Source organism: Nymphaea colorata, chromosome 12 (genome assembly GCF_008831285.2).
Source record: "Nymphaea colorata isolate Beijing-Zhang1983 chromosome 12, ASM883128v2, whole genome shotgun sequence".
Classification (NCBI taxonomy): Eukaryota; Viridiplantae; Streptophyta; class Magnoliopsida; order Nymphaeales; family Nymphaeaceae; genus Nymphaea; species Nymphaea colorata.
The window spans coordinates 21214569-21232957 of record NC_045149.1 but is presented as its reverse complement, the minus strand read 5'-3'; the positions used below and the strand labels follow the sequence as shown (position 1 = coordinate 21232957).

At 38.8% G+C, this 18389-nt stretch overlaps 1 protein-coding gene across 1 annotated transcript; it reads left to right on the top strand.

Annotated features, from left to right (window-relative positions):
• The first annotated feature begins 4248 nt into the window (after window positions 1-4248).
• Window positions 4249-6829, top strand: LOC116266318 (uncharacterized). Its single transcript, XM_031647479.2, has 5 exons — window positions 4249-4315; window positions 5116-5198; window positions 5268-5444; window positions 5635-6222; window positions 6436-6829. Exons 2-4 carry the CDS (start codon window positions 5126-5128, stop codon window positions 6219-6221), a joined length of 837 nt encoding a protein of 278 aa, XP_031503339.1. The 5' UTR covers window positions 4249-4315; window positions 5116-5125; the 3' UTR covers window position 6222; window positions 6436-6829.
• Window positions 6830-18389: the final 11560 nt, after the last annotated feature.

Genomic DNA, 18389 nt, shown 5'->3' with positions numbered 1-18389 from the left:
CTATCATGGATCATTCTTGGAGTGAGATTTTTCCTTTCATTTTTTTCACTATATTGTTTTCTTACGAATAGAACAGCTTTTCCTGTTGCCAAGAAACAATGAGACGCTGTTCCTTATCTGGCGGCTTATTCTTGTGGTGTGCTTAAGTTTTCTTCTCTTGGTGAAGTTATTTTGTTCGGTGAACTTTTAGTTGATAATCAGTTATTCTCAACAGTACAGTTCTTGAATAACGGTCATGTAACTCACTTCTTGTCATTCAAAAATGTGATAGTTTTGAAGAAGAAGAAAGAATTGAAGCGCGCATCTAATTAACAATGCAAGAATCATATACACACAACCAACTCCCTTGGTTCTTGGCCTAGTTTATGCATGTACTTCTAATTAATTATAAAATTCTGCTTTTCTCGTCACTATAATTTGGCTTTTGATTGTTTGATAATTGAATGTAATTCCTCCGATCATAACTCTGCATTCATCAATATTTTCTTGCGTATAGAAATTTTAAGAAGACAGGACAGGACAGTTGTGCTGACGACCAAGATATGTCAAATAATTCAAGGAAATGGACACATGAACATGGTAATTAATGAATATTGCATCCTTTAAAACTGTGTATATCTCCCTGTCAATTATATTTATCATCCTCTGATCATAAGTTCATGATCCACTCAAGCAGAAGCTTTTGCTGAAGTAACTCGAGAAATGTTTGAAATTGAAAGATTGGCAGCTGATATTCTAAGAAGACTCGACCTAGCGGCTACTGTACGTACCATATTCGAATCCCAGTTCTCCCAGGCACCTCCTTTTTTTGGTCCTGTAGATCGGAGCCACAACTATTTCCAAGTACCTGAAGGTGAGTAACCATTAGGCTTTTGTAGAACATTCTAATCTCCCTCTCTCTCGCTCACTCTCTATCTGTCTCTCGCATCGTTCTCTCTCTCTCTCTCAGCGATGGTTAAACAGAACTCTGGAAGTCGATCATTTCTATAAAATAGCTTTTTTGTTATTCATGTGACTGCCATTCATGTATTGTTTAATACTTCTTTTTGTAGACGTTGTTCCTAACTGAAATTTTACCCACATATGTCTAATGCCAATTATTCAGGCGCACCGCCTCTGCTGCTTCAGGTTGCGCAGAGGGTAACTCAAACATTGTTTCAGATTCTGTCCATGCTGGAACGGTCACATCTGCTTGATACACTTCAACCTCAATGCGCTGAGCCTCCTGGACAGGGACACAGCTTGGCTCCCCTTTGTTGGAGAAATCTTGCTCTGGACACTATTTCTGCTCAACATGATGAATCGCCACAGTCCCAATACTCAGCAGCCAGCATGGTTCAACGGCCTCAGATGCCACTTGTTCATGCACGTCAGCTTCGTCAGTATCAGTATGAACAAGCCCCAAGATTGCCATGCGGTCGAAGCCTTTCATGGCAAAATCTTCGTCAAGCTCATTATGAGCCTTCTCAAAGGGTTGCCTCTCAATTTGGATTCGATGAATATTCACGGCACCAAAAGCCAGAACTGGCCCTACAAATCAGAAGTCCTTGTCTTCTTTCTCCTCCTTTGGTTACATCCCCATTTGAATCCTGCATTCTATGTGGAGAGCATCAACAACAGAGAACCGAAACGCAGATGTTGCATTCCCATTTGAACTCCTTGGCTTCTCAAGATGTTGCATTCCGATCTAAACCGAGAGCCGAAACGCAGAGTCAGTATAATACATCTCAAAATGCTACATCCTTATCTGAATGCTATGAAACAGTACAGCAGCATCAGCAGCATCAGCAGCTAGGAGCCCAACCAAAGCAACGTGGAAGACCTGCATCTATGGATTCCATTAGCGCTCGTGAACATCCTCCCCGAGTTATTGGATCCCAACCAGAATCCTACGCTTATGAACAGCAGCATACCCCCAGGGAAGCAGCTGCATGGAGAGATTTCCTTGAATCCCAATATCCAGCCCTTAACAAGCAGCAGCATCAGCCAACAGATCCCCCAACAATGCCATTGGAAAGACTGGCATTGAGTGATTCCATTACAACTCTTTCGCTTCCTCCCTCCCATTTTCCTCAAGATGCAAATGAACAACATCAACAGCAAGTTGCAGAAACCCAACAGACGCCGTCCTCAACACTTGCATGCGCAGGTCTTTCTCAAACTCAGTATCAGCTGGTTTCTGAAGATGTTGCATCCGGATCTGAACCGAGTGCAAAATCACAAATGCAGTATCAGACTTCTCAAGATGTCGCATCCATGTCTGAACTGAATGCAAACCCGCAAGCTCAGAGTCAGGCTTCTCAAGATGTTGAATATTCCCTATCCAAACCGAGTGCAGAACCACAAACTCATGATCAGGTTTCTCATGATGTTGCATCCCAACTTGAACCGAGTGCAGACCCACAAACTCAGGATCTGGCTTCTCAAGATGTTCCATCCCCATCTGAACCGAGTGCAAACACGCCGCAGCATCAGGCTTCTCAAAATGTTGCAACCCGACCTGAAAGGAGTGCGAAACCGCGAATCCCGTTTGGGACCATTGCATGGAAGGATCTTTTTGGAACTAAAGGTCAGCCTTCTCAAGATTTTGCATGCCAATCAGATGCTCAAAAAGAATGATTGGTCAAATTGGGGTGAGTTGTTCTCTCGTTTTATCATCTTAGGGGCGTTGTCTTCATGTTAATGCGAGCAGATTAAGACTAACTGCTGGTTGGTAATGTATATAATAATGGAGTAATCATATATTACAGAATCAACTAGAATGGGTTCTCTGCTTGTATGAAGAGGGACTCGTTCCCTAACGTGGACTAGAAAGGAAGCGGCTAAGTGACATGTGCATTCTATGTTGCAGGAAGTAAGGAAAGTGATGCAGTTACGATACGTTTCTCTTCGACAGTCTGTTGGCAGAAACTTCCTTCAGATTTGTTCCATTCGCTTCTCGTTTCCTTATGAGCTGATATTGCAGTGTCACCTGTAATGGGTTCATGGCAATGTGTACAAACTACCAAAACAGTAACCGTTGTTACAGACTTTCTGTCTCAAATTACATCTTGCTTTCTTCTTTTCTGGTGCTTTATTATACGTGTTTGTATAAGATCCCTTTCTAGAGGACCTGCATATGTATATATATACATAACATATATATGTATAAAAATTAAACACATAAAAAGTTTCTTATATATATATATATATATATATATATATAAGAAACTTTTTATGTGTTTAATTTTTTACCTTGTGAAAAATCATCACATATCTATTCTCAGTAGCCTGAATGACATATCCTGCCAAAATTAATTGTACCATTTGAATATGAAAGTATGAGCATAAATTGGAATGGGTCCAAAACTCTTCTCCCATATAAACTTGACGGTTTTGGGGACTCTTTTATTTAACCTTAACTAATTTTGTATTTGTCATGACTAAAGATGGGGGCTGATGGGTTTGGATACTGATGTACAGGTGGTGAAAAATAATTTTTAAAACAATGTTTTATGACAAGGCAAGGATGGTAGGAAGGAAAAAGAAACAGAAAACAACTAAACTTGAACATTTTTCAAGAAAAATCATTTAATAAATGTAAGTGGTAAGGCGACTTGATGATCAATTTCTATCTGGGGAAGATACGATATAATATGCACATAATATAACAGAACTTTACACCAATAGAATCATGTTCCGAACTTTTATTAATGCAACCATAGTTTATTAAAAAATCTTATTATTGTTTAGATTATTTGATTTGAAATTATGGTGATGCTGATGCGAACAAGATCTGATTAGAAATTATGGTGATGCTGATCCAAACTCCGGACCTGATTTCCACTATAACTAATGCAATTTTCTACGTGTGAAGTCTCGTTTTGCCAAAGGTGGTCTCTGTTTCTGGTCCCCTTGATGTTGGGACTAATGCTTTTCTTTTATGGTGGATTCAGTCGTTCTTGGATATGGATCTAGATGTCTGGATTTGGATTCAGATGTTTAATGCATGCAAGAGACGTCTGGATTTGGATTCGGGTGCAACTGAAATCTTTACGCTGACGCTTGTTGGAACTTTTCCAAATGGATCTCCTGATTTCTTCTTAATTTTAGATAAACCCCTTGTACCCCGCTTGAAGTAAGAGGCTTTGGTTATCTTTTTCTTCTTTCTTTCAAGAAACGGTTTTGAGAAAGACAGTTTGACTTCGAGTATAAGTGTGAACAAGAACGCTCTTCATCGTCAATACATTCATTTCTGAATAGCAAGTTGGCATAGAAAAGATTGAGGAGACTGGAAGATTTCGTTTGGAGGATTCATACAGCCTTACAACTCAAGGTCCTTCTCTGCACCACCATCATGGTTCATGACCATCTTTTTCTTTTTGTTCTATACCATCTTCAACATTTTTTATCCTCTTGGTGTTCTTCGCTTCGAAATTTGATTGTCTTGGAATGACAATAAGCTTCTATTCATGGGTTCTTGTTTCACATTATTTTAGTTTTCTCTGGCGCATTGTTCTCTACATTGATGGATTTTCCTTTTTCTCCAAACTCCGGTGTTTATGTTCTGTTTCTTTTTGGAGAAGCATTTCTGGTACCTTAGATGGTTTTTCTTGATTGGCTTTCTTTTTCTGATAAAAGTCTCTGTGCAAAGCCTTTTGCGCATATCTCATGGACCATGGTTTCTTTGTCTGTGTTGCTTTCTTCAACTGGAAATGCAACACCTTCCGTTCATAGAAAAAATAGAAAAGTCTTGAACTGTGCACCATTTCTTGGCGCCATTCTTTAATCTGACGCAAGCGCTTTTTCAAGTGATGCTGGTTTCTTTGATAATATATGTGGTTAGGTTTTCTTGGGTGTCCTGTCTTCTTGCCATGTGTTCTGGTCACCAGAAGTCTACCAGATTATTGAACAGGCAACTTGTTTGCAACAAAAAGATTAAGTTGTTAGCCGAATTCAATCTTTCCTTTAGCCAATCGTGATTTATTTTTTGAGTTCCATTTCTCAGGTCAGCTGTTTACTGTTCCGGAAAATGGCTGCGTGAGGGGCAGGCCCCCATCCTTTCTTTGCTTGCGTTAGATGTTCTAGCAGATCCTCTTGATCCTTTCTTTCTTCAATTCCTATTCTTGAATGCAGGGACTCCAAGATGAAGAAGAAGAAGTCAGCTGCGCAGAAGCAAAATACTTCGCATGGTCCAGTTGGAGAGACATCACAACATGGTAATGAGCGGCAATCCTTCCTTTTGTCAAATACATGCTCAAATCTCTTGTCTGATAATTGTTTTGCAGGGTCAGAAGCCAAACCAGTGGCTCCTATTGAAGATGATGCCATGGTGAAGGCTCGCATGTTTGCAGACGAAATTGGTGAAATCGCTGATATTCTTGAGGTTCAACTTATCTCATCTGATATTCTTGAGAAACTCCGAAAGGCAGATTCTCGACGGAGCCATCATCCTTTACCTGAAAGTGAGCATAGGCGTTTAATAGAACATGACAGCCAGCATTATACTGAAAATGTGTTAATTCCAGTTGCATTAGCTTGCTCCTTTTCCAACTATGCCCGCAATCTTGTTCAAACTTGAGTACTTTTCATAGTTCATGCTAATATTTACAGATTTAGCCATCCAACTGGAATGCTTAAATCCCATTTTTCCAGGCTGGCAATCAAAGCTGAATTCATTACGCGCAGAAGCAGCGGCAAATTTGTCAAAAATTCTCCACTTGTTGCAAGAGGAACATGACAGTGACTCTGCAGAAAACTCTGAGAAATTGGCTCCTGGAGCAATGCAGCAGAGAGGTCAGACTACCCCCAAAGAAGAAGATCCACCACACCCTGGACAACTTCCTCTTCATTTTCACATATATGCTTCTGCTCTGCTCCCTGAGCCTTACGTGGCACAGGGTTGGCATTACGTTCCTGTTCTACAACATGGAGCACCACCTCCAGCAAGGGGGAACCAGTCCGTCCCTGTTCAAGAGCATGGAGAGCCGACTGCAGCAGGGGGATACCAATCTGTTCTTGTTCATCACCATGGAAACGCCATACACCACATGCCCATGCCTTACGTGCCATCCCCTTACCGCCCGGGATATCTACAACACAATCAGCGAATAGAATCCTCAGAATCCCCACATGGAAACGATGAAAGGCAGCAGGATTCTCGAGCTAACAACCCTTCTCATAATAATTCTCTTCAAGATGGAGTTCCTGAAAATAATCTTGGAGCCCGCCAATGCACCTAGGGTGAGCTGTTTTACACTTTTCTTGTTTCATTGAACTTTATTGTCATTTTTGTGTCCATATCAATGTTGATAGATGCATACTGAAACCGGTAATGGTGGGCACCTAATGAATTGAAGTAGACTGAACATAGTCATCTACTTATGAATTTACTTGTCTATGTGTTTTTCTTTCTTTTCGTTCTTCTTATCGAGATGGGTATGTGGTATTTTGCAGGAACACAGAAAGCTGAAACCCAAGGAGAAGAATCTGCTGCCCATTGAACACCTCGCTCAAATGATCAGCCTTCAAAGTTTTCAACCTCTCTGCTCTGTTAGAATGCTAGACAATGTGGACATATCCAGTTACTGCTGATCCTTGCTTGCGGCGACCTCCTTTTTTCCTACTGTTTCCTACTTTTTTCGTGATCAGTTCACTTTATCTTTTCAGTTTCATGTACAAAAGACAAAATTAATGGGTAATAAACATTGATACTCCTGTAATAGCTCATGATGAATACCTTGCAGTTGTGGTGATAAAACTGAAAAGGTTGTAACTCACTGCTGCCAAGCTGGGCATATGGGGAATCTAAGGAAGCTTATTTTATAAGCCCAGCATCTACTTTGTAGAATGAGAGATTCTTTGATCACTACAGAGGGCTCCTTGAAGAAAACCCTAAAACGCTACACGCACTCTGGTTTTTCAATCGAATATCTTTCACTCTTCATTTTCTCTCCAGTTTTCTGTTGTTGTGCGTAAGATCTTGGGCGGAACATCATTGCATGCATTCTTGTGAATGCGAAGGAGAGCACATTTGCTTTCCTTTTAACAAGTCGATGAAGGGCATCTCGACAAGCAGAACACAGCCGATCGATGAGTGTCTCTGTTCGTTGAGAAGCCGAAAACGTGCTTTTCCCCTTTTTTATTTCGACTGTTTTTCCCTTTTTTTCGGCAAAATTTGCAACAAATAAAAATAGAACTAAATAAACCATGGAAAAAGAACTAAATAAAAAATTAAAAATGAGAAAATAATAACACAAACACAAAATATAAATAGATTTGCAACAAATATAAATAGAAAAATTGTTTGGCATTAAAAAATTAAAAAAAAAGGTGAAAAAACGAGTTAAAACCACGTTTTTTTGGTTTTTCACGTTTTTTTTAAAAAAATTAAGTTACTTTTGAGCATCTCCTTGAAGAACTTAGATTGTCACATGGTGTCATGCGCAACTTATGATCAGAACTTTTGTAGTTAGAAGAACTGGCCACTAAATTTGGTTAAAATACGAGTTATGATAATAAAAATGGCAATAATATCCGTTTCCTTTTAATAGTGGAAAAATTGTGTAATTTTATAAGCGAACAATGTTAGTTCCCCATGCATGCAATGGTTTAACTTGAACCTTGACGCCCTTTTTGGCTGCCGTCAACAAAAGTGAGGTCCGTATTGGAAAAGTGTAGGCAAAGGGCAGGTCTTCACAGTATAAATATATTGTAGATTAAGAAAATTTATAAGCTAATAGTAATAAGAGACGTAATTTTTTTTCATGAGATTGTCTTTGTAAAGTGCCGTAGTTGGTTTTAGCAGAATTTTATTTCATTGTTCAAAATTATTTGATCTCTGCTTTTTTAATGCATGATTCAATCAAAACTCGGGCCGTATTAAAAGGATTGTGCTGAATCGACGAAGGTCTGTACAAATTTTTGGGTGTACTCTTGGATCGGCTTGGTTCTGCTTATCGAGAGAAAACTGTTACAGAAGTAACAAAGTTTATTACTCATTAATTTGTGCTTTTGTACATGAAACTGCAGGATGATAAGAGCTGACATTGAAAAAGGCAAGTAGAAAACAGTCGGAAAAAAGAAGAAGTCGCATCAAGGATTAGCAGTAACTTGACTCAATTGCTTGGACGGCCAGTAAGAAATGGTGAACATAATCTGCCCGACTGTCGCATAACGAATCAGAGACATGTCTACGTTGTCGAGCACTCTACAGAGAAGAGAGGTTGAAAATATTGCAGACTGATTATTTGAGCGAGCTGTTTAATGGGCAGCAGATTCTTCTCCTTGGGTTTCACCTGTTTGTGTTCCTGCAAAATATCGCGCACCCATATCAACAAGAAAACGGAAAGAAGAAACAAAAAACATAGACAAGTAAATTTGCAAGCACATAACAATGTACATTAGATGAAAATGACATAATAAAGTTGAATGAAACAAGAAAAGTGTAAAATAGCTCACCCAGGGTGCATAGGTGAGCTCCAGGATTATTTTCAGAAACTCCATCTTTCAGAGAATTATTCTGAGAAGGGTTGTTAGCTTGAGAATCTTGCTGCCTTTCTTCGTTTCCATGTGGGGGTGCTGAGGTTTCTGTTCGCTGATTGTGTTGTAGATATCCAGGGCCGTTAGTGGATAGCACATGAGGCATAGGCATGTGGTTTATGGCGTTTCTTTGTTGATGAACAAGAACAGATTTGTATTCTCCTGCTGGAGTCGGCACTACATGCTCTTGGACAGGAACGGACTGGTTCCACCCTGCTGGAGGTGGTGCTCCATGTTGTAGAACAGGAACGGACTGGTTCCACCCTGCTGGAGGTGGTGCTCCATGTTGTAGAACAGGAACGGACTGGTTCCACCCTGCTGGAGGTGGTGCTCCATGTTGTAGAACAGGAACGTAATGCCAACCCTGCGCCACGTATGGCTCAGGGTGCAAAGCTGAAGCATATATGTGAAAATGAAAAGGAACTTGTCCGGGCTGTGGTGGATCTTCTTCTTTCGGGGTAGTCTGATCTCTTCGCTGCATTGGTTCAGGAGCTAAATTCTCCGAGCGTTCTGAAGACTCACCATCATCATCTTCCAACATGTGGAGAATTTGTGACAAGTAGGCGACTGCTTTTTCACGTATTGAACTCACCACTGGTTGCAACCCTGGAAACATGTGATTAGTCATTGTGGAAGGATAAACAAGTGTGTCGCTAGAAACATTGCAGTTATACAAATTAACATTAAGAGCACCATTTGGGGTAACATAAAAGACTGAAGTTATACTATAATTCCATAGACATTAGCATGGATTTTGAAGTATGAATTCTCAAGTTTGAACAAGATTGCGGCCATAGATAGAAAGGAGCAACTAGTGCAACTGGAATCAACAGATTTCCAGCATAATGCTGGCTGTGTGAAACGCCTATGCTCACTTTCAGGTAAAGGATCATCACTCCTTCGAGAATCTGCCGCTTGGAGTTTCTCAAGAATACGTGCTGAGACAACTTGGACCTCAAGCATATCAGCGATTTCACAAACTTCTTCTGCAGTCAACTCGCGCATAACATCTCCTTCATCAAGAGGTGCTCGTTCAGGGGATTGAGACCCTATGAAACAATTGTTAGTCTAAGAGATTTGAACTTGTATTGTTTCATCAAAAGGCAGGATGACCACTAATTACCAAGCCGTAGTGAAGTCCCTCCAACCGAACCATGTGATGTATTTTGCTTCTGAGCAGCTGTCTTGTTCTTTTTCTTCTTGGGGTTCCTGCATTCAAGAAGCGGAGTTCAAGACATAGCTTCCATGGAGGAATGGAGGCGTTGAGAGTAGGGATCAAAATTTTCAGAAGCGGGCGGTTTATATTATATAAATGGGCACAAAAGAAGGGAAGATGATCTGGTAGAACACCCTGTTCAAAAATTTTGCATCAAAATTTTCAGAAGTGGGCGATTTATATCTAAATGGGCGCAAAAGAAATGAAGATGATCATGTAGAACGTCCTGTTCAAGAATTTGGAAAGTAATTGCTAGTTCAGTCGACTGCCTACAAATCTAACCAATTTAAAATGTTTCCAATTTAAAGAAAGCAAAACCAGCATCAATTGAAAAAAGTCCAGGTAAAAGGAAAGAGTGCAGCCAAGAAGTGGTGCTCCTTACAAGAGTTTACTCTTTCATCTTTTCTTATGAGCAGAAAATGACACTACCATGAAGTGAGCAAGACAGACAAAATAACGATGAATCTGCGCAAAAGAATTGCAAAGAGAAATGTATCGAAAAAGGAAGTCCATAAAAAAAGATTCATAAATATGAAAATGCTTCTCCAAAAAGAAAGAGAGGTACCAACGTGAAAAGTCCTAGCAAGGAGATACATTGTTCATCAAAGAAAAGAAACTCAACCGATATGAGCTTAATCAGATCAAAAGAAACGCTGCTGCTGCAGATGAGCTTCTATATTTCTCTCCTAAACATAAACTACTTGTAGAAATGAATAGAAAAAGAAGCCCACAGCAGCAAAAATTCATATCAAAGAGATATTGTATAATGAAAATTTCAAAATTATTATTTACCGCAAATTCATTTAAACCCAAGCTTCCTAATGCTCCACAATCAACCAACAAACTGAATCAGAACTACAGTCACGATAGCTGGAAAAGGAAAGGGAAAAGAGAAATAAAGAGTTTCAAGTTTGAAAAGCAACTACAATCACATCGAGTATAACGCTTCACCAGGCGAAAAAAAAACAACTAAAATAATGTAAAGCAAATTGCAGAGTCAAGAACTCCAAGAGGATAGTCAAAGTTGAAGACGAGAGAAAAAGAAATAGAAAGAAAAAAGATGGTCATGGTGGTGGTGGTGGTGCAGAGAAGGACCTTGGCTTGTGAGGCATTATGAATCTTCCAAAAGAATTCGCCCAGTCTCTTCAATCTCTCGAATGCCAACTTGCCCTTCAGAAATGAATATGTTGATGGTGAAGAACGTGACAGTTGATACTTATACTCAAGATTCGACTCTCTCTTTCCAAAACCGTTTCTTGAAAGGAAGAACAGGATGACTAAGGCATTTGCGTGTTAATGCACAAACAGTATTCAGACTCAAGATCAAGAAGAGTTTGATGAAATTGAATGAATTGCCTGCGAAAAAAGTGGCTATTCAAATGGGATTTTTACTTATTATATTATATGCATATTATATCGTATCGCCCCTAGCTAGAAATAGGCCATATGAAACTATATTATGTGAGTCGCCTTTCATCCACAGTAACTTCACGAAGTTTCCAATTGTGGTAGAAATTGATCAAGTCACTTTATCCCTTGCATTTCTTCTATATGACTTATGTTATGTAGAAATATGTAAATTTTGTTTTTTTATCTCTTTATTATTCCTACCAGTTTTTAATTTTGTCATAAAATGGTTCAAAAAATAACCTTTACTACTTATCCCTTTTCAAACTGATCCAATCCCTTCGTTTTATTCATGATCTAAATACAAGGTTAGTTAAGGTAGAAAAAAAGGCTGCAAATCATCAAGTCTAGATAGGAGTAGATAGGAGAAGAGTTCTGGAGCCCATTTCAGAGTTTTGCAATCAAATTGATCGATTAGTTTTGTTAGATTTGCTGTAGCCCGTTTACTTGGAATGAGCATTCAGATAATTGACTAGATGTATGCCAATGATTTTCCATAAATGTAAAAGATAAACTCGTATAAATTTCCTTAGATAATTGGTGCAAAAATAAAACAATAAATTTATATCTAACCATTCAAAAAGAAAAATTCATTGAAAAAGAGAGTGAAGTGCCATGATTATTAAATGATCGGTGTGTGTGTGTGCGTAGAGAAAGAGAGAGCCAATAAAATGGGAATATATATCAAAATTTAGGGATAAGAAGTCTCCTACCTACAAAAATTTGAGGACAAGAAGTCCCTAGTTACAAAAACACACACAAGTGAGAGAGAGAGAGAGAGAGGACAAAATTGGCATTCATTCATGACAAAAACAGTGATAAGGTGTCGCCAAAAGACAAGACAAGTAATAAAAGAAAAAGGGTAAAGCAGCAAAAGAAAAAATAACAAAGAAAGCAAGAGTAAAAAGCATACAAAAATAAAAATAGAAGCATGAACAAAAACGAGAGAGAGAGAGAGAGAAATGCTCAATTGCCTAGTATTCACTGACTTCAAATATATATATATATATTAATGAGTTCAAATATGTCGATTGCCTAAAACTTGAAAATCTGTCAATAATCACTACAGACAACATTAGGGACAGTTTATGGTGTACCAAAGTCATTCATGACACTTTAGCAATAATAGTTTATAGTGCTTTCGGTGATAGATTCATCATTTTTAGTCTTACCACAGATTTTATAAATATATAGTAGGGATCCTCATGAACGAAGCAGTAAAGACCGCATAGTAGTACGCCCCGGAAGCCGGAACCAGCAGTATGTGTTTTTGTGTTTTTATTATAAGCATTTTACTGTCGACTCTCTTAAGCTGTCTACTTTCCAAAGATAGAATTTAATTTAAAAATACTGCAAAAAATTTAAGAAGAAGGAAAATATTAAATAATGGTCATACATTCACGTGAGTATATAATATCTAAGCCGACGCGTTGCAGATTTCACTAGGAAAATGGGGCCTAAAATCAACGAACTAATTTAGGAGACCTGCTATTGAAAGTGTTCTTAGTAGTCACCGTGGATCGTAGAAATTGGAAGAATTTCAAAGTGTGTATACCAACAGTTTGCCGAAGAAAATATATAGCAACTACACCAGCTAATTCCTTATCTACTGCAACATAGACATCGCTTAGCCATTAGACAAGGAAATATCTTAATGACTTCTTTACGTAGAATCAGATAATTCATTGTTGGGAAGCAGTACCCACAGTCTCTGTTCTGACAACCAAGCAATTGCATATTTAACATGAAGAAAACATCGTTGATGTAAAGTTTCAAAAAGATCTTTCCATGCAGGCTTGCAGCAGTTTCTTACAGCCACTGGGGGACAGTGGCGGATTGTGTTTGATTTACTTCTAGATCATGTAAAAAATTCTTCAACCAAGTAATCTTGCACACCACGTTAGCCATTGACCTGTATTCGGCTTCGGCGGATGATCCGGATGCAGTTTGCTGCTTCTTTGCTTTCCAAGAAATATGCAATAGCCAATTATTGAGTGCCTTGTCTTCTGACACGCTGCCCAATTTGAGTCACAGAACACACTTAGGTGTGTATTATTGAACAACACGTAATGCTTCTTGAAGATGAGGTAGATGGGGCTGTTGCATAAATTAACTTAGGACATGTACTGCAAACTATATATATATGATCGAGTAATGTTGAGATAAATCAACCTTCCTACTATACGACGATAATGAGTAGGGTCTTTGATGAATTCTCCTTGATCGGCATCTAGGCCATGTCTTGGCTTCATCGGAAATTCAACTAAAACCCAGTTTGGCCCCCAAAAGACCTTCTTCTTGAATAATATCCAAAGCATATTTTGGTTGTGATCGATAAATACCCTTAGATGAGCAAGCAATTTCAATACCTAGAAAATATTTTAGCTTTCTCGAGTCTTTCATGTGAAATTTTTGGCAAAGGAAGGACTTGAACTTTGTAATGTTAGCTTCTGCTTTTCTGCAATTAATAAATCTCAACATATATCAAAACAGCAAGAAAAATATTACCTTGTCAATATGTGAACAAGGAATGATCTTACTTAGATTAGATGAACCTGAATTCTTTTAGGGTTGTCGAGAGTTTGTGGAACCAGTTTCATGGGGACTACTTTAAGCCGTAAGAGTGACTCATGCAGTTTACACACTTGTTTGTCCCTTTGTTTGGTATATCATTGCCGCACCTGCATATACACTTCTTATTGAATATGATCATGTAAAAAGGCATTGCTCACATCCATTTTCATGACTGATGCAAACATCTCATTATAATCGAGTCTTTCTTGCTAGTGTATCCCTTGACCACTAGTCAGGCCTTGTATCGTTCTATAGATCCATCTGAGTGGTATTTATTTTATATACCCATTTACAACCAATTGGCTTGATTTCTTCAAGGAGGCCTATCAAAATCCAAGTCTTGTTTTCTTGTAATGCACATACTTCGGTATCCATTGTGTCTCGCCATTCTTTATGCTTGACTGCTTCATCAAAACTCTTTGGTTCTACCGTGACAATCAAAGATCTGAGAATGGAATACAATGGGCATGAAACAGCCTTCATCTTCAGCGGTTGCCACCCATAGAGGTTGTTGCACATAGATAACAGAATGATATGGAAATACCAAGACTTTCTTCAATAGAAAGTAACCATGTTGCAACATTCCATAGTGGTCATTTTGCATAATGGGATAATTCTTGATAGCAATTATTAACTTTAGTTCATAACAATGGGTTTCCTGGATCTTGCTTAACCATGTATTAGAGAGAGAGATAGAGAGAGAGGTTAGTGTAATGGATGGGGCAGGGGCCTAGAACTCATGTTGTATCAACTTCTTGGACTGCAAAAGGAAAAGGGGTACCAATGTGCATGCTGAAACGTATGATGATATAAACTCAATGCACCAAAAACAGACTTAGTACCATAAAAGATAGAAAGAATAAGCTCTCAACTGAGTGATTGGATGAAATACTCTTACTACTCACTTAAAACATACCACATATACAAGTTAGTCTCCTTACAATTAATCTCAAACCTTTCTCGAGCAAATGCACCTTATACATCAATATAAGAGTCTATTCATAATTGTAATTCTTATGAAGCATTATGTCATTTCACCCACCCGGTGAAAGGAGGGTGCAATCACTTTCTAACTTTCTAACATACACAAGTGACCCCATCTCTTGAAAGGGCATATGGTGCAAATCACCCTCTAAACCTCACTACCTTAGGGAGTCAAGCGTAACATATGAAAATGTAGGTGTTCATTTGAAAATGTGTTGAAAGTTAGGTGCCTTTCCGTAAATTAATTATTTTCTCTTTGAAAAGAATGGGAGGCCATCGTAATTAAAGTCATTAGATGGGTTTCTGCCATGTGGAATCCAGTAAAATCTTTCTCCAAAGATATCCAAATCTTTTGCTGTAACACCAAAACGACCCTCCGCACCGGCCTCCGTAAGGTACGTTGGCCCAGCCTGTGTCAAACCTTACTTCGTCGCCTGTTCATCATCATCCTTCTTCCTCTTCTTCTTTTTTTTTCTTTGTCTCTAGTTCTTCTTGAAGTGACGGTTAGGGTCTATATTACAGTTAACTAACAGCAGTCCCTCTCAGTCAGAGAGAGAGAAGATACAGAGGTTCCGACGAACTCGCCACCATTTTCAGCATTCGACGTAGAGCCGCAAGGAAGTAAAGACAAATCAGGGTGTTCGGAGTTCCCTGTGAAGGTTGCTTCACTCATTGATGCCGAACAAACCAAGGTCCTTTCGCTATTTCACCATTTTCATCTTGTTCTCTTGATTACTGCATTGCTGAGAAATGGCTTAGTTCTGACTGCTGTGCTTCGTCTTCTTGGCTTTCTCTCTGTATCTGCGCAGACCGTGCATGGCTTTTATGTTGCATCTTCTATTCCAATGCTCTCTCCCCATCAGTTCTTTTGGTTTCCATTTTCCTGTTAGGACAGAGAACTTTTCTTCCAATTCTTGGAAATCTCGTCTTTCTTATTTCTTATAGGCTTGTGATGATAAGTACTTTTCTTGAGTTCTTTGTTTAATGAAGCAAATATTTCTCTCTTGTAGTAAGCTGAACTATGCAGAAATCATGATTATCTGCTGTTGTTTACTGTTTAAGCTTTTCTTGGTTGAGGTCAATTTTTTTCTGTGTATTTGTTGTTCTTTTCTCTGTACGTGTGTGGTGCTTTGGTGCTATAAATTCAGAATGTCAGCTGGTCTTGGGGAAATTAAGAAAATCGGGTAGCCTGAATCTTGTTTTGCTTTATGGCGAAAAAGATTCTGCTAATTATGGTTCTTTGAAATATTTAACTTCGATGATTTTGTGGCGTTGCTGTTTCTTCTTTTTTCTTTCTTGGCTGATTTTTCTTAGATGGAATGCAGCTTTTGTTGATTAACAAAAAAAACTTAATTATGAATGTTTTTCTTTTTGAATGGCACTTCTTGTGATGGATTTAATTTCTTGGTGGTTGTCGTTTTTGGGATTTTTCTAATTCAGTCATGAGAGTCAAGAAATTTGCAAAGGCATCTTTGCAGGAAGTGTGGAATCATTACTGACATTTGCAGCTTAACAATCGTAAATGAATTCATTTGAAACGAACTCAATGTAATGAAAATGAACACCAGAGGGAAGATATAGTATCTTTGCTATATTAACTTTTCGACTTATAAAAATTTTATAATAATCCAGATCCTTGGTTCTAGCAATTATATTTTTGTAGTTTCTGTGGCACTACATTTCGAGCAGATTCCCCCATCTTTAGTATAGAGGATCAATGGTATGAGATAAGTGCAGGTCTGTAGACTGTAATTCAAGCTATCGGTTCTTTTGCTTGTTATTATGAAATGCCCCAAAGACTGTCCATTTCCAGGTAAATGTACTGCCACTAATATACTGACAAAGCTTGTTAGTCTGCTCTGACTTACAAGTTCTGTAGAACATCATGTGACAGTCTACATCTTCTAGGCGATGCTCAAAATAACTTAGCTCACCCTGTATATTCAAGCTGGAGCTTTCTATTTTATACTGCATGAATACTATTGATCTTTGCTAGCTACATTACATTGGCTGTTGGAATTAAATCAAGATCATAATTCACAACCAGCTATACAATGCAGTTGCTTGTCTGGTATGAATAGTTGAGGTTCCATGTCATATGTTCTTCATCTCATAAAAAAAACTGCCATTTACATTTGTTATGTACTGCTTGAGTTTGTTTAATTTTTTTTTTCTGTTACCAATGATTCTTTTTAGAGAGTGATATTCTCGAAGTAAAGATACGTTTGACTTGGATGCATAGAAAAGGACTGTTATGCGAGTTACTCTGTTAAGCCACTCCATGTTTGGATACAGCTAGATAACCCAAACTCTTTTTTCTCTCTATGACTGTATTTCAGGAGGGCAAGGAACAAACCTACCTCTGTCAACCAAAATATGTCACATACTATAAGGGCAGCTCCACCTCAAGATGGTAATTGATGAACGTCCTATCTTTACCAGAAGTACTGTGCATCTTCACCGCCCATTTAATATCATCCTGCAGGTTCTCAAGGTCATCAAGCAATGGTCTATGGTGAAGAAGCCGGTCTTATGATGGAGGTTCAAATTATGGCAGAAGATATCGTTACAAAGCTAACTCGAGCAAGAGCCAAGAATAGTATAACCGACCTGCCTCCATCTGAAAGTGAGCACAGATTTTCTATACACCATTCCAGTAATGATAATGTGTAACTCAAATTGCATTAACCATTCTTTTTCTATCTATGCCTGCAAATTGCAATTAGTCAATTTATCTTTTATCCACAAAAATGTAAGATGTGGTTCAGCTAGTCTGCTACACCTGATTGTTTTTCTGTGCATCTGATCTGACTGCCAATCTTGCATCGTGTAGCTGTTTTTGTTAGCTATCAGGCCTTCTAACTAGACTGCTTGATACCTATTCTTCAGGAACACGAGGTGTGTTTGGTTCGGTCCGAGACAGAATAATTACTGCATTGAGGAATGCTCTGCACTTACTGGAAGATCCACATGATTCCCCCCATGGCTCGGCAGCCTCAGTTCCAGCTGCAACGTACAGCCATCAGTCCAACACTCCTCCATATGAAAACCCACCACCCTACGCAGAAGTTCCTCATGTTCACTATCACACACATAACTTGGGTGTGCCTTACATGCCAACTGCAGCACAGGGTTCCTATCATGTCCTCGTTGAACAGAATGCACACCCATCATACTACCCATACCAATACCCTTACCAATACCCTTACCAATACCAATACCCATACCCATACCCATACCCATACCCATCACCCCGTGTGCCCTATGTTCCATATGGGCCACCCCCTCAACCCAATTCATATCCACAATATCATCACCCTGCACAATCCCCATCACGAGCGCTTGCACACCATGCAGGACAACATGATTCTCAATTTCATGTCCCTGCTCAGGATGCTTCTGTCCAAGCTGGGGTTCCTCAAGGTCAAGGTAACTAGGTAAGGAAATAGTGTCTTATGCCAATTGATCTTGGGTTGAGTTAGTTTGCAATTTCTTACATTAAATTGTTAATGGATTGTTTGTCTATGATATCCAATTAATTCATCTGTCTGTCAATGCATGTCTCTGCTTGCTGTCAGGATCCATTTATTTATATTAATAAGTATCTACATGCATATGCATATAGACATGAAAGAGAACTTGATATATATTCATAATTTTTCACAGCAAGCAAATAATGACTTCAGAG